Source organism: Ambystoma mexicanum, chromosome 9 (genome assembly GCF_040938575.1).
Source record: "Ambystoma mexicanum isolate Mex_15411 chromosome 9, UKY_AmexF1_1, whole genome shotgun sequence".
Classification (NCBI taxonomy): domain Eukaryota; kingdom Metazoa; phylum Chordata; class Amphibia; order Caudata; family Ambystomatidae; genus Ambystoma; species Ambystoma mexicanum.
The window spans coordinates 518,777,985-518,794,032 of NC_090931.1; the positions used below are offsets into that span (position 1 = coordinate 518,777,985).

The 16,048-nt window shown below is 45.9% G+C and overlaps 1 protein-coding gene across 2 annotated transcripts in view; it reads right to left on the bottom strand.

Moving 5' to 3' along the window:
* The window catches only part of USP32 (ubiquitin specific peptidase 32), a 3,569,419-nt gene that overhangs the window by 216,266 nt on the left and 3,337,105 nt on the right, over window positions 1-16,048 (bottom strand). For both annotated transcript variants that reach the window (XM_069615070.1, XM_069615069.1), the window contains exons 30-31: window positions 1,390-1,581; window positions 701-989 (exon numbers count right to left, since the gene is read on the bottom strand). In XM_069615070.1, the coding sequence (XP_069471171.1) occupies window positions 701-989; window positions 1,390-1,581 (481 nt within the window). The remainder of the gene's footprint in view (window positions 1-700; window positions 990-1,389; window positions 1,582-16,048) is intronic.

Consider the following 16,048-nt stretch of genomic DNA (forward strand, 5'->3'; position numbering starts at 1 on the left):
ATATATCTAAACAGAGCTGTGCTCTGTTGTATTGACACATTTACAGTAAATACATGAGGTATAGGACTGTGTATTGAAGAAAATTTAGGACATTTTGTAAAACGTTTCTCCAATTGGAGGAGAAGGAAGGAAGGTTTTGAGACAGAAAGACTTGACACTTACACAAAGCATAACGCAGCGGGGGGACTAGTGCTGTGCTGTTAAGCAGCTATTTGCCCCATGTGCCACCGCACCTCCTCTACTGTAGTTTAAAAACACACTCCCACTATTTGCAAACATTACAGTGAAACCAATTATTCGGCTGCTATATACATGGTTGATAGGAACAGCTAAGAAATGGAACTATCATAATTGCTAAATACATGGTTGAGCCTAACAACTCCAAAACTGAATAAAGAAAATAGCTCGAAAAGGCATGAATTGTAGTTGGTTGGGAAAAGACGAGACTTCCGAATGAGAAAACCTTGTTCAGAGTTCAAGCCAAGCCAAACAAATCCTCATGTCACACTGTAGAGAGATGGAATCACTTCTTTGTCCCACAACTCTCTCTCTTACAGATAGACTTGTGGTTTGATGCCAAGTAATGCAGAAAGAATCATGAGGTGGAATTACCTTGGAAAATTGGGAAGCACAAACAACCAAGATCTAACCAGGGCAAAAAAAAACTAAAAGGACAGTGTTTAAATGCTTTACTACATACCTTTAATGTTATTAGCAATGCTTCCACCGATTGATGGTAGAGTTCTGTTCAGGGCATCACCTTCTCCAGCAGTGTAAGGATTTAGCAGATCTCTCTGTATCTCTTCTTGCACAGACCGGGGCTCGGCTTGGACTTCAGAGTTAACAGTTAACTGCCTTCTTTGGCATTGGCCTGGATTCCTTGGTACTAGAAATGCACTCGGCTCAAAACTCTCCCGTGGAAACTTAACAATTTTCTGAGATTTTATCCAGCGCCCATTTACAAATTGAAATCGCTTTAAGTGAATAATCTAATTTGAAAGGAAAAGGACACAATAAACATAGATAGGTAGATGTATATAAAAATAAAATGTATTCAGAAGAAAGCTAAATGACACCAACAAGTGAGTTTGAGTAACTCACAATGGAAGCCACAAGGACAAATTACACACCTCAAGACCAGCACAGCAAAATATTGGCAACATTTACCTTGCTACTACAGACATTTTGATTGCATTTAAAATACTGGAGGAATCACTACCCTTTCAGCAATTATTAATACGTAAGTAATTGAAGCATAATGATAAATGCACCGATATAAATGAAAAACGTATGGAAAAACGTACACTTATTTCAATGAAGGTTTGAGAATTTATTCATTAAAAAGTACATTATCAAACCTCTGTAGTAAGAAGGAGAATTAGATTTTACCAGAATGGGTGGAAGCCTCCAAAGGTCAAGTTTCTTGGTCGCTAAGCAATGGGTTTTGCATTTAGAACAAAAATACATCTCATCTTCTCCCAATTCTTCTTCGCTGGTGAAAGCACGGAGACAGCTGTCCAGATTAATGGGCTCGGCTTGTGCCCGTCGACTCTGCTCAACACTTTCATGTTCTTCAACAATCTGAATAATATCATGAGATTGTTCAAATGGCATTTTAAAAGGTTAGCAGGCCTGGTTTCAAATAAGGACATAAATGTCAAATAACAGTTCCTTCTACAACCCAGTGGAAAGCAGACCATTTAGTGCCCCAAGTGGGGGAACTCTATGCCAGCAAAGCTCATTTAGACCTACATCATAAAAGTATTCAAGGGTCTGTCTACAACTAGAATTATAATTTTTTATAACGCACATAATACCAGAGATTGGTTTCTAAGCGCAGGATCGGGATTCAAACCTGTGTTGCGGTGGATTGTCTTGCTTGCCCCTGAGCTATCCCCCCTCACCTAAGTAACCCAGTACAAATGCTTGGCACAACAAAAATAGTATTAATTCAATTCAATACCACTTTTATTCGGCACAGAGCCATAAAAGCACACACAACAAAAACACAGTTCATAATAAAAATGCATGGCAAACATACAATGTAGCATGCCATAAATCCATATATAGATACATGTGCTTAAAAAGGCGTGCACAATTGCTAACAATAGGGACACATTTTTACATTCTGGAAGCAGTTAGCCACACCATTTTAGCAATTGATTGCTGGGGAAGAGTATATAAGTCCCAAGTAGCCTCATTGGATTTTGACTGCCGTGATCAGCACAAACTACCGAATGGGAAAAACCATGATACAAACTTTTCATCAATAGCACCTACAGCTTTTTATCCAGTTTGCACTTTAGTCCTCGCCATCCATGCTCGCTGGAAACATTTGGCCACAATTAGGACTGTCTCAATATCATCAGATCTTTTACATAGGTCCAGTGCACCTGATATGATGTAAATTCCTGCTGTGCTCAAAAGCGGTTTAAGGTATTGTGCGCTCAAGCCCTGTGCCTTTGGGCATAAGAACATGAAATGGGCAATTGTCACCTAACAAATAGTACACTGTGGGCATAAGGCTGTGTTCCCTTCTCCCCAGGCCCCTGTAAAAATAGCCCCTGTAAACATAGCTGGCTTTAATGTGTCCAATCGGAAGTTAATGAACAAGGTTCATGTGAGGGGGATGAGGGGGGTTAAGGCAATCAAGGTATTTTTCAAAGCCAGTGTCACCTTTAATCCTTAAATAACAGGGAGCAAGCTATAGGAATCTACACCATGTTTTCCCTATAATAGTCTGTACAGAGCTTTCTCTTGAATGTAGTGGCAGTGGATTTATCTATCAGGACACAGTGTGTCCATAAATCGTGCTCACCCAAGTCTCGTAAGCCTTTCTTGACATAGACTACCCATGGCAGCAACCTCAAGACATGTACTAAGTCCTTCCTGAACGCCTTGAGATTGGAGGTACTCCATAGCCATACCCAATGTGTGATTGGTTTTGCTGCTGCCATTACATCAATGTGACACAGAGTGATTTCTAAATGCAGTAATGCACTGGGCGTACCCTGTGGACAAAGACAATGCTGGTTTTATTGCCCCTTTACCATGTCTAATGAAAAAAGCTTAGGTCCGACCACTGTATTTTTCTAGGGTGGACGAGCTAGCTGACCTGTCCAATAGCCATTATCAATGAATCGTATGCCAAGATAGTCATATGATAGGATCTGGCATTTATAACGCGCCTATACACAAGTGTTTCAAGGTGCGACGAGGCAAGGGAGGGGAAACAGAGGGAAGACAGACATCAATCCTACTAGGCCAGGTGACATTGAGATTGCGCAAGTGCAGGGGGGAGGGGAAAGTGCAGGGGCAAAGGGGAGGGAGCAGTGCAGTACATAGGATGACAGTAAAATAAATAAAGAAAATAAATAGAAAATGCAGCCAGCAGGTGGCAAATGCTAGTAGAGGCTGTAGGGATACAGAAACAGTCGCCAAGTGCAGGGTTGTCAGGGGACTGCAGGTGTGCAACTGGCGGGGAGGGACCTGGGCCCGAGATCAGAGGGTGGCCAGGTAAACCAGTGCAGTTTCAGATTCAGCCAGGAGATCAGCAGGGAGAGGAGGAGAGAAAGCAGAAGCAAAGAGGAAGGTCTTGAGGTGCTTCCAGAACCGGAGAGGGTTCTCCTCAAGTTTCAGAGAGGCAGGGAGGATGTTCCAGAGGGAGGCCCCAGCAAAAGAAAGAGATCTACCACAAACTCGCTGCTTGGAGAAGCGACTAACCCCAAGGGAGTTGGAGGCGGATGAGCGAAGAGCTCGGGAAGGAAGATATTTAGAAAGAGAGAGTTGAAGGTATTGAGGTCCCAGGCCCCAGAAGGCGTTGTGGACAATGCAGAGGGTTTTGAACGTAATCCTCGCTGCCACTGGGAGCCAGTGCAGAGATTTCAGTCTTGGAGAGATACGATCCCTGGGCTTGAGGCCAAGGGCAAGTCTTGCAGTCCTGTTTTGGATGAGTTGCAGGGGGCAGAGAGTAGAGGCAGGCAGATTTAGAAAGAGGCTGTTCCAGTAGTCAAGCCTTGAGAGAACCACAGCTCTGGAGACAGTGAGCTTCTGGGGGAAGGAGAGGAAAGGAAGAATACCTCTGAGGAGGTGCAGCTGCTAGTGTGACTTCTTAGAGATGTAAGAGATGTGAGGAGAGAAGGAAAGTGTGGAATCGAAGATGACACTGAGGTTTTAGCCTCACAGGGGGGAGCAGGAAGAGGGCCAAGAGAAGCCGCCCAGAGAGTGATAGGAAAGGAGGGATCAGGTGTGCCGATGAGGAGACTCTCAGTCTTAATGGCATTAAGGCAGAGATCATTGGCGGCATACCACTCCTGGACGGCGGACAGACAGTAAGAGATGAGAGAAGGAGAAGAGGTGGCTGAAGGGAGCCTGAAAATTGAGCTGAGTGTCATCCTCATTGCACTGAAAGTTGGGGCAGAGAGTGGCTATGCGGTGGGCACGAAGTGCCAGGTATTGGTTGAACAGCCAGGGAGAGAGGCTGGACCCCTGGGGAACACCACAGGTAGAGAAAGAGATAGAGGAGAGGAAGGACCCAAGTTGGACCTGGGAGGGTCGATTGGAGAGGAAGGAGGTCAGCCAAGCCAGGGCTTGATCAGTGATACCCAGGTTATCATGGAGACGGTTGAGCAGGATGGCGTGGTTGACCGTGTCAAAGGCAGAAGAGAGATCGATTAAGATGAGGACACAGGGGGTGTTGGAATTGAGGTTGGAGAGCAGGTCTTCACGGATGTTCAGGAGAGCAGTTTCCGTGCTTCTGGCAGCTTTGAAGCCAGACTGATGGTCATGGAGACAGCCAACAGATTCAGAGTCATTAAGCTGGGAGATGGGCAGTTTTTAAAGGAGTTTGCCCAGGAAAGGAGTGATGGAGATTGGACGAGAGTTAGCCAGACAGGAAGGGTCAGCAGAGGGTTTCTTAAGAAGAGGGTGCACAAGGGAGTGCTTCAGGGGAGTGGGGAAGGCTCCAGTGGTGAAAGAGTGGTTGCAGAAATCAGCCAGAGCAGGAGCCAGGGTGTCAATGTGGTCCTTGACGGTTTTTGAGGAGCAAGTGTGAACCTGTTTTGACAAGACTTTCATAGATCAGACATGTCTAGAAACCTCGTCAGAGAAGAAAAGAGGAAAGGCAGAGAAGGAGGGAGGAGACATGGCCGAAGAAGGGCCAGAGGAAGAGCAGGGAGTAGATGGAGGAGGAGGAGAGGAAGAGAGAGAGGACAGGATGTCCTGAGTTTTAGAGATGAAATGAGAAGCCAGTTCCATGCAGAGGGCCTGCGAGGGGACAGGAGTGGTAGAGACTGCAGCAGGATTGGCCAGCTCCTTGTAGATTTTAAAGAGTTCGGCCGACGCGGGCTTGGATGTGGGCTCTCTTTTTGGTGCGGACAGAGAGCAGGTATTGCCTTTGGAGCAGGCGGTAGGCAGCTTGTCAGGTGATGTACAAGAAGCACACCATTTCCTCTCAGCCACCCTGCACTTGCGTTTAAGGGTGGCGAGGTCCGAGTCGTACCACGAGTTGCACTTGGCTTTGGGCTTCAAGCGGATCCTCATGACAGGGGCAAGAACATCAAGAGTATCAGATATAGCAGAGTGAAGCAGGAAAGGGCTGTATCAGGGTGTGAGTCAGCTAAGGGGGCAGTGGGGATGAGAAAGTGTCAGTGAAAGCCTCATCTGACACACACTTCATGGGTCGGATAACGAGAAGGTAGGTGGCAGTGCTGGGGTTGGCTTGGCCTGAGGGGTAGAGAGGGTGAGATGGGAGGAAAGGAGAAAGTGGTCCCTCCAGGAGAGAGGAATGGTCAGGGGGGAAGAAAGGGGAAGATCTGAAGAGATCAGAACATCCAGAGTGTGCCCCGCAGAGTGAGTCGGGCCAGAAGGGAGAATAGAGACTGAGAGAGAGTCGCAAAGGTCACGAAAGAGTCTAGTGGAAGGACAGGAAGCATCCAGGTGGATGTTGACGTCTCCAAGAAGGAGGAGTTGAGTGGTTGAGACCAGGAGGGAAGAGGAGAGGTCCCCCCACTCAGAGGAAGGGGGATCTGACTAGGTGGCCGATAGATGGTAGCCACAGTAGGGGAATGGCCAGGAGAGAGAGAGAGCCTGCAGACGAGGCATTCAAAAGCGGAGTAGGGCTGTGTAGGAATGTCAGAGGCAGGAATCCACTCAGGGAAGATCAATGCTACACCCCCACCGGAATGGTTGGACCTGGGCGCAGAGAGGATCTTGTAGCCATCAGGGAGGAGAGTGTCTAAGCTTGTGACAGAGCTGGCTGTGAACCGAGGTCAAGTTCCTCCAGGAGGTGGCAGATATGACTTTACTTGCTCTAGGGCAATACCCTCAGCCCTTGCTTCTAGTTTTTGCTTTGCTGTTGCCATTGCTTTGGCTTGAAGATCATGGTCTTTGTTTTGTCAGTATTTAGGTTCATACCTAGTTTCCTGCACCTCTGCACGAAGGTCGCCAAAGATTCTCTCAACCCAACAGGGGTGGTTGACAGGATTACGGCATAGTCCATGAAGAAAAGCGCAGGGTACTTGTTTTGGTCCAGTTTTGGGTGGGGTCTTTGCCTTCGTCCAGGAGGGATTTTATGACCTCCTCTATATGAATTTTAAAAAATCGGGGTGCTAAGACACAATCTTGCCTTAGTCCTTTGGTTACTTCAAATTCTGTGGTAATCTCCCCACCCAATCCTACTCGAACAACTGCCTAGTTACTACTATATAGTGATTGCATGATGGAGATTAGACTCTTGGGCATTTGTCTCTTTGCCAATACCTTCCATAGGATGTTCCGTGGGACGAAATCAAATGCCATCCTTAGATCTAAAAAAGTGGCATACAGTTTCATTTTTATTAAAACAATGTATTTCTGGATGAGAACAAAAGGAAACTCTGGTCAACTGTGCCTTTTCTGCACTGGAAACCCACCTGCAATGAACTAATTATGTAGTTATCCTCAACCCACAATTGCATGCACTGCAAGACCAATTCCACGAAGAATTTGCATGAGCTGTCCAGCAGGGATAGTTTGCTGGATGTTCCATAACCCACTTTTTTCCCACTAATTCTGAGGATCACTGGGAATCAGGGAGAAAATTGGTATTGGCACATACTCTGAAGAGTTTCCAGAGGACCGGTGCCCAGGTGGTCGATTCAACTCTGAAGAGGTCTACTGGGACCTTGTCTAGTGCTGCCGTCTTCCCTGCCTTCTGTGCAATAATGGCAGATACCACATCTACAACACTAAACACCAGCTCTCTCATTCGGCCTGGTGATGGTGGCTGTGTCTCTTCCTAGGATTCGCAATCCTGACCCCTCCATACAATGTGAAGTGGCTTAACCAAGCTTCATTAGTTATGCTGCTCTGCATATTAACATACCGTTTGACCTCTTTGCATGTTACCATTTTCCAGAAGGTTACACTAGCCCCTCTTTCCAAAGCAGCTGAGAGATGGGCCCATTTTAATTTGAGGGGACTTTCGTTTTCTGATTTTGTAATTTTCTTGTACTCCATTCACCTAGTGTGTAATAATTCTGTCAACTATGCGTCCTTGTGCTAGAGCGGCTATGAAAGCCTGTTTTTGCTAGGGCAAAATCCTGGTCATACCACTCAACTTTAATCAAAGCCTTGTCTTTAACTCGATGGGATGGGTATGTTATAAGAGGAAAAATAGATTGTTTTTATTTCTGAACGGCTTGTCAGATTTCCCTATCCTGGGCTCTCACTGAGCAGATGTTCTCAATATGCGGGAGCACTGCCTCATACAGATGGGGTCTGAAATCGGTCTGATCCAACTCTACCCATCTAATGCCCCTATGGGCATGGCCGTATAAAGATAAAGCTTGATTTGTGGTCCTGGTGACCTGGGTCAACAACATAGGTGAGGATTGCAACTTAAAAGAAACCACTATGGTCACTCATACTTTTCCAGGATGTCAAACTTGGCTATGTTCTTCCAAGCCCCAGCTGATATAAAGATCTAATATATCAGTGTTGGGCCCTTTTGATCTATGAATATATTACCAGCTGTATGGTCAATCCAAACCAGGCCTCCCTATCACTGGTACCTACATCAGTGCTTCCTCCAGACGGACTCTCACCAACATCCTCTTCGTCGTTCCCTCACCAGACCTATGGACCCTTTATATGGTCTCGGCTATCTCTCCTATCGCTTCCACTCCCATTAATGGTGGCACTTGGTGGAAGGTCCTCTTGGCCTCCTTCCTCTCCTCCAGTACAATCATTAATGTACATCTGAATGGCACTGTCTTGGTCCAGGGCCCTCAGTCCAATCTCCTCTTCTTCGATAGGTGTCTCCCACATCTCATCAACTTCCTTCCTTCTCCTGCGACTCCTACTAGCACCTCGAGGGATCCTCTGCCACCTCATTCTTCCACCGTCTATTTGGCACTTTACTCTTCCTTGCTGGGTTCTATGCTACCTGCTGCTACCACCTCTGCCCACTCTCAGGTCCCTCTACCACTTCCGCTGGGTGTACCTCAAGTTTTTACCCCACCCCGAAAGTCTTAAAATGTGGCAATCTGATACACGTTGCTACTCTCAACTCTTGTTCTGCTGTCAAACACTCCTCTGACATCTGCCACTTCCTCAAAGAACTTGACCTGGATGTCCCCGCTCTCACTGAGACATGCTTCACGGCCAGCTCTGTCACAAGTTTTGACACTCTCCTCCCTGATGGCTACAATATCCTATCTGAACCTAGAACCAACCAATCCAGAGGTGGAGTAGCCCACATCTTTCCGGAGTAGGTCCCTGCCTCTGTCGTTCCTCCGGAGGCCTACTCCTCCTTTAAATGCCTGGTCTGCAGGCTCTCTATCTCTCCTGGCCTCTCTCGGACTGTGGCCACCATCTACAGGCCACCTGGCCAGGTTGCCCTCCTGCTCTCAGAGTGGGCTGACCTCTCCACTTCTCTCCTTCCCTCTACCTCCCAAGCTCTCCTCCTCAGAGATCTCAATAATCACCTGGATGCTTCTAATCCCTCCTTTGAGCTCTTCCACAACCTCTGCGACACTCTCTCTCTTTCCATTCTACCCTCTGGTCCGACACACTTTTGCTGGACACACCTTGGATGTTCTCTTCTCCTCAGACATCCCCCTCTCTAACCCTCTCACCACGCCTCTCTCTTGGACTGACCACTGTCTGCTATCCTCTCACCTGAGACTATCTGTCCCTCAGGCTAAGCCCACCCAGCACTGCCACCTACCTTCTATGTCATCCGGCCATGTCTCAGTGGATGCCTTTCCTCCTACTTTCTCTGTTCCTCCTACGCATGAGGCTGATTTACACTCCGACACAGCCCTCTCTAACCTGCATATATCTATCTCTGTACAGCTCTGGCTCCTCACTTCACCACTAAAATGCAAGACATCCTGTCCTCTCTCTCCTCTTCCTCCCCCTCTACCTGTCTCGGCCCCCCTCTCGCCGCCTCTTCCGCTCCTCCTCCTTTCTCATCTTACTCTACGACAACACCTGAGTATGTTTCTAGTCAAGTCAGATCTGTGAAAGTGTTGTTCAAACAGGTGCTCCCCTGCTCCTCCAAAACCATCAAGGACCACATTGACACCCTCTCTCCAGCCTTAGCCGATTTCTGCAATCGCTCTGTCGCCGTTGGATCTTTTCCTCCTCTCCTCAAGCACTCCCTTGTGCACCCCCTCCTTAAAAAGTCTTCTGCGGATCCTACCTGTTCGGCAAACTATCACCTAATCGCTATCACTCCTTTCCACCTGATCTCTACCTTCTCCTCTAACTTTCAGTGTAATGCAAATGACACTCAGCTCTCTTTTAGGCCTTTTAGGCTCTTCTCGGCCTCTTCTTCTTTCTCGCTCATTCCTGACTGTCTATCCACGATTCAGGATTGGTGCACCTCCAACGATCTCTGCCTTAATGCCAGTAAGACTGTGATCCTTCTGATTGGGACCCCTGCTCTAGCTTTCCCTCTCTAACTCTGGCCGCCCTCCTTGGGCCATCTTCCTTCACCTTCCTGTGTAGCAAAAAAACTTTGGAGTAATCTTACACTTCACCATCTCCTTCTCTCCTCACATCACTGACCTTGCCAACAAGGCCCACTACCAGCTGCACTTCCTCAAGAGGTATTCTTCTTTTTCTCACTTTCTCACAGAAGCTCACTCTCTCCAGAGCCCTAGTTCTTTCTAGGCTGGACTACTGCAACAGCATCTTTCTCAATCTACCTTCCTCTACTCACCACCCTCTGCAACTAATCCAGAACAGGACTGAAAGACTTGTCCTTGGCCTCAAGCCCAGGGACTGTATCTATCCAGCCCTGAAATCTCTCCACTGGCTCCTGGTGGCTGCAAGGATCAAGTTCAATACCCTCTGCATCATCCACAAGGCTTTCTGGGGCTGGGGCCCGTGCTACATCCATCTCGCTCTTCCAAAATACCTTCCTTCAAGAGCCCTTCGCTCAGCTACCTTAAACTCTTTGAGGGTCATACGCTGCTCCAGGCTGAGAGTGGGGGGTAGAACTCTCTCCTCTGCAGGTGCCTCCCTCAGCAATGGCGTCCCTGCCCCTCTCAAACTTGAACCAGACCACCTGAAGTTCCAGAAGTAGCTCAAGACCTTCCTTTTCTCTTCTGCTTTCTCTCTCTCTCTCCCCCCTGCTGACCTACCTGTCTGCTGCACCAAATGGTTGCTTGCAACCCTCTGAGTCTCACTGCGTACCAGCCTCCCCTGCACTACCCCTGGGGCCTACCACGCACTTAGGGGCCATAACTGTAACCCTACAGTGCCCTGTCTCTTTGCACTTAGCCAGAGCCGCACAGCCCTGGTCGCACCTACTCAGAGCAATGCTGTCCTGATTGCACAAGTCAATAGAATAACTCCCATTACAAGCTCTTAGCTCTAGCTCATACAAGATCCTAATTATATCAATTGCTAACTTGTGGGCTTTCTTCGGGCGTTGGGCTATAAGGGGTGGGATGTCCCAAACCTTACCCTGATTGTCCCAGATCCCATCTAAGTCGGTGAAGGGTTCCAGTTGCATATGTTTTTATTGGTTATTCAGCTGCAAAGCAACCTTTAACAACATTTAACATTTCATTAATCTACTGTACATAAAACATCAATTTATCATTTTAAAAAAAAACTAAAATGTTTACAGTACAATGGTTAAAAACTGTGGAAACCTACAACATTGTTTTAAAAATGATTCAAATATAAAACCTCTAAAATATTGATCATCTTTCTCATTGGCAGCTTCAATTATATCACCTTGGCTCAAATTTAGAGGCCAAAGGAAACCCAGAACTGCTATCAAATCTGAAGTTACAGACCCATCAAAACTTTTCTTCCAAAAATAATCTCCTTCTACTGGGGCCCCCATAGGGGAGAAATGACGAAAAAAACATTGGCGCAAGGATTGCAGTACAGGGCATTCCACCTGTTAGGGAGAATTCTCTGTTTATGCTGAATTTCCTAACCTAGTGATTGCCCCAGCAGCTTTGCTGGATTTCTGGAGTTTGTTTTTTTTCTCCTGCCAAGAGTGAGACTCTTTTTCTCCCACTCTTGGACATGATTTGTGGTGTTCCTTTGAATGTTAATGTGTTTCATGGGCTATGGGGTCCTTTACTCCATAGGGTCTCGTGTTTTTCCTATATGTGTTACACAGCACCCTCTGTGCAGTAACTCTGGGGTGTCATAGTGACCCCGCACCATAGACTCCATACCCTGGGACTGACTACTGCCTCCCAGGGCATGTAAAGTCACCATTGGCTTTACTAGTCCCAAATTACTAACAGAACCAGTACAAACCATCATATTGTGGACGTACTGGTAGGGGCAATTCGATTGCCCCTGGGTCTGTTGTTCGAGGGGGCACTGTCCCGGCCCCCCTCGTCGAGTTTTGGCTGGTGGCAGTGGATACTACTTTTTATATTCAACCGCGAATATATCTCTATGGGATTTTCCCATTGTTCGAGGCTAGTACTTTTTTTACCTAGCCTCTAACATACTGCCGGTTTATTTATTTAATATTAATTCACCGGTTGGTATTTTCTGCTAAAACTTGGTTTTAATATGGCATTTGTGTTTGTCTCTGTAACCCCAAACCAAAGGTCGAGCCCTTTGTTCCACTTTTGGCGGGCTTCTACATAGAAGCCCTCCAAAGTGGTGCCACTCTGTCTGGGTACCACAGGGAGTGTGGGAGGGGGTTTAGGCACCTTGGACCAAGTTGCCTTGCCAACCGAAGTCGCACTCTTGCGTGATTGGCCCAAGTGGTGAGCCACCCCAGTCACCACTTAGCATGTTTGATTGACAGCTAGGCTGAATGAATGGGGGTTTTCTGCATAAAAGCAGGGCTTTGGGGACTGGAACTTCAGAAGTCGCCACAGGACCTGAAAATCCGACAAGGGAGAAGCTGAGCCGACCTGCTACGACACCACTGGTGGAGCCCTGCTGAACCGACTCACCACTTCCCAACAACAGAGGAGATCTCCCTGCTGGAGAGTCTTCTTCCCTTGACTGGTGGGCACAACCAATTTATCTTCTTTTCTCGCATCCCAGGATGTCTTGTGGTCGAATTGCCCGTGCCAAGCATCCCGGCAACCGGATAGCCACTTACCACTGGACCGCGAATAAAAGGACCGCTCCTTTTAATTGAGAACTCTGCGGCTGGTTTCTTCCCTGGCAGTGCAACGGACTTCTGTTTTCCTCCCCGACGAGATCCTCTCTTCCCCCGGACGAAGCACCGACTTGCACCCGCTGCCAGAAACAACTGACCCTGCTGGAGCGTTCTCACTATTTTAAGGTACTGTGTCCGCCAGGCCTCCCTTTCTAAAGATTGCTACAAGGTAACCCCATAACTTTCTGGACTGGGCTGGCCGCCTTGACCATCTAACTGGTCCCTTTATATTGGTCCAACTCTTTCTGAACCTTTTGCGAGACTTTTTGGCACTTTCAACCGTGTGGCCTTGGAAACATTTCGACCGGAGCCTCTTAAAGTGGGTCCGGCCATTTTAACTTTGACTGTACGGTTTTAACATGCCTTCTTCTCCTACTGTGTTCTCCGAAAGTGTTGGGATCTGTTGCTATCTTTGCTCTGCCTTTCTCTCCCTCTTAAACCGATTGATCAGAGTGCCATCTTCGTTAAGCGCTCACCGCTGTCTGAAAATAAGTGTTGCTTTACTTAAGACTTGTCTAATAATCGTTGAAGGGAGTGTATATCTTTTAGTGACCATGTTTTTGAACTGCTTGATATTAGTGCCAGTGTGTTTAACTAGATGTGTGTTTAAATAAATAATTATATCTCTTTTACACAAAGCTCTGGTCAGTGTTTGCTTGTTCTACTGTGTTCTATTGACCTACTGTGAATACTCTGTATACTGCCTAACTCTTCTTGAGAGAAGTCTGACTGCTCAGCCACAGCTACCAGGTGGTACAGACTGCTACCAATTGGGTTTACTGCCAACCATCTGTAGTCTTAAATCTTTTGCAATGGTCCCAGAGGGAACTGCACAGGTTTCTGCCTAACACCACCATATTATGTCAAATGTTATCATCCACTTTCTCCTCAGCACAATATCTACATTCCTCTGTTTGATCAATTATATTATAGGAGAATTTCTTTAGTCAAGTTGAGGTTTCTAGGGAACCTCAAAAATGTGTTTCGTGCAGAGCAACTTTGGTAAATAGACAAAAGTGGTGCCACCTCTCCCTGCTTCTTATGATCCCACCATAAATGTAACAAGGAAGAGTAACCGTGCACTGATTCAGTAGTATTAATCCAATCCCAGGTTCTCAAACGTGTCTTAGTGTGTTGTGGTCTTAAATTTAACTCCTCACAATTCAAACCTATATCCCGCACGATACCCTCACACTCTTTTCCAAAGGTGAAGGGGCATTAACAATGTCCCCCTCTAAGAAACATTCACGGTCGACAAAATATCACCATCGAGTGTAGTATCTTCTGCATTTAATATTTTACGGTATAGGAAACTCCACATAACCCTTGTTTTTAAAAATTGGACGCCCAATTCGTACCTAATGATAGCCATCAGGAGTGAATTTGGAACTTTAAACAGCTTCCTCAAAATTAGCGCCTCGAGAGTGGGAAGCATGCTCAAAATTGAGTAGTCGTAAATTTCAATACCGTAAAGTAATTTAGGTATAATCATACCTCAGTAAAATCTTAGAGCTGGGAGCATTGTAAACTTCCCATCCACCTTTTTGATTTTATTTATTAAATCGGTGGTTCTCTGAATACAATACGCTCTTGTATCAGCCTTAGTGGGGTTAGCTGTTCTATAAAAGCAGAGGTTCACTATGGAGTCCACAATCTCCAGTTGTTTTCCCGCCACCCACCAAAACAACGGAACAAACTTCCTTGTTCTTGTAAATCTAATTACTTTTGTCTTGGATGGGTTAATAATGAGGTTATTTTCCTCTGAGTATGAAGTGAATACATCAATCAATATCTGCAAGCCCTGGGTTGTCTGGTTAAACAAAGGAAAATCGTCAGCGTAAGCAATCCAAATTAAACATTAGTTATTTAACCTAGGTGTTGCAAATTCCTGTTTCTCCAGTGTCTCTCCCAAATCTGATGTATATACGTTGAAAAGATAGGGGGCTAAAATGCAACCATGTCTAACTCCTAAGAAGGTTGAAATTGGTCTTGTTGCTTCCCCCTGTATATCGAGTCTTACCCTGATGTTTGATCTAGCGTGCAGCGCAACAAGGAGTCTTAACAGCCCAGCAGGAATATTCCAACTGGCCAGTTTACGCCATAAGAGATATCGTTTAACCATATTGAAGGCTGCAGTTAGGTCTATATTTGTCACATACGTTGCATCAACATTCCCTGTAAGGGCTAGGTTTTGGACATACCTCAGCAACAGACCCTTAAGATTTGTACTGTAATTTTTCTGGAAGCCGGTTTGCCATTTTTTAATACGACCAACTCGGCTCGACCTGGCCTCCAGATGTTTTAATAGCAAGGTCGCAATGACCTTGCTATCAGCATCAAGAACCGAGAAAGGCCTATAGTTAGACAGATTCTTCCGATCCTGTCTCTTAAAAAATGGTATCAAATGGACAGTTTGCCAACTAAAAGGGAAGCTCAGATCTTTTCAAATTTGATGAAAATATAAGGTTAGTATGGTTGACCATGTAGCTGGATCATCTTGAAACAAGAAGTTTGAGAGCCTATTTATCCATGGTGCTCTAGATTTGCTTCTAGTTTTTATAATATCAAACACCTCCTCAAAACCAATTAAGAGGTGCCAATTGTCCCCATGTTATCGGAGTGTATAGGAGGGGGGCGCAAAAGAGATCTGCCCACATGTTCCTACATAAAATGCAATCCATTGTTGCTCCCCAATTGGATTTAGTTGCAAATCGGCCCGATTTCTCCCCAGGTTGTTAATGAGACGCCAAAAAGATATAGTATACAATTTACATAAAGATTCCAACATCAGTTCAGCATCATTTTGTAAAAGCTGGTTGTTATGCAATCTACTCCAATTACAATAAAGTTGTTTAACCTGTTCAATCTCCTTCACTTGACATAAGAGATCAATGTGCTGTTTTTCATTCCCTTAATTTTGTTCCTCAGATCTCTTTTTTGTTCCCATACCATGAGATAAAACTGATGAAGATGTTGGACAGGGCCAGATTTAAACTTAATTTCTGCCTTAATTAAAAGATCACCTAAAAAGGTGTAAAAGTGATTGGGATTAAATGTTTCTGTCTTCCAATCCAAGGAGGTAGAAGCCAATAACCTGGCAGCCCTCATATTAACGAGAGAAGCTTTGTGGTGGTTCCATGTTATTCTGTTAGCTCCTTGGTTGGCTATGATCACAGGCAGAGTCCTATCAGAACCCTTCTTTAAGGGAATTTCGAACTCACTGCTATCATATCATATACCATGGTTGCTCCATTCACTCGGAATCACTTTGAAGAATAAACACATATGAAAAAGACCCTCATTGACAAATATGTAGTCTAAAATGGACAGTCTATGGCCCCTTGCCCAGGTGATTTGGTTTGGTAAATTACCCCGAGTTGCCCCCTTTAACTGATGAAGGCAAAGGGA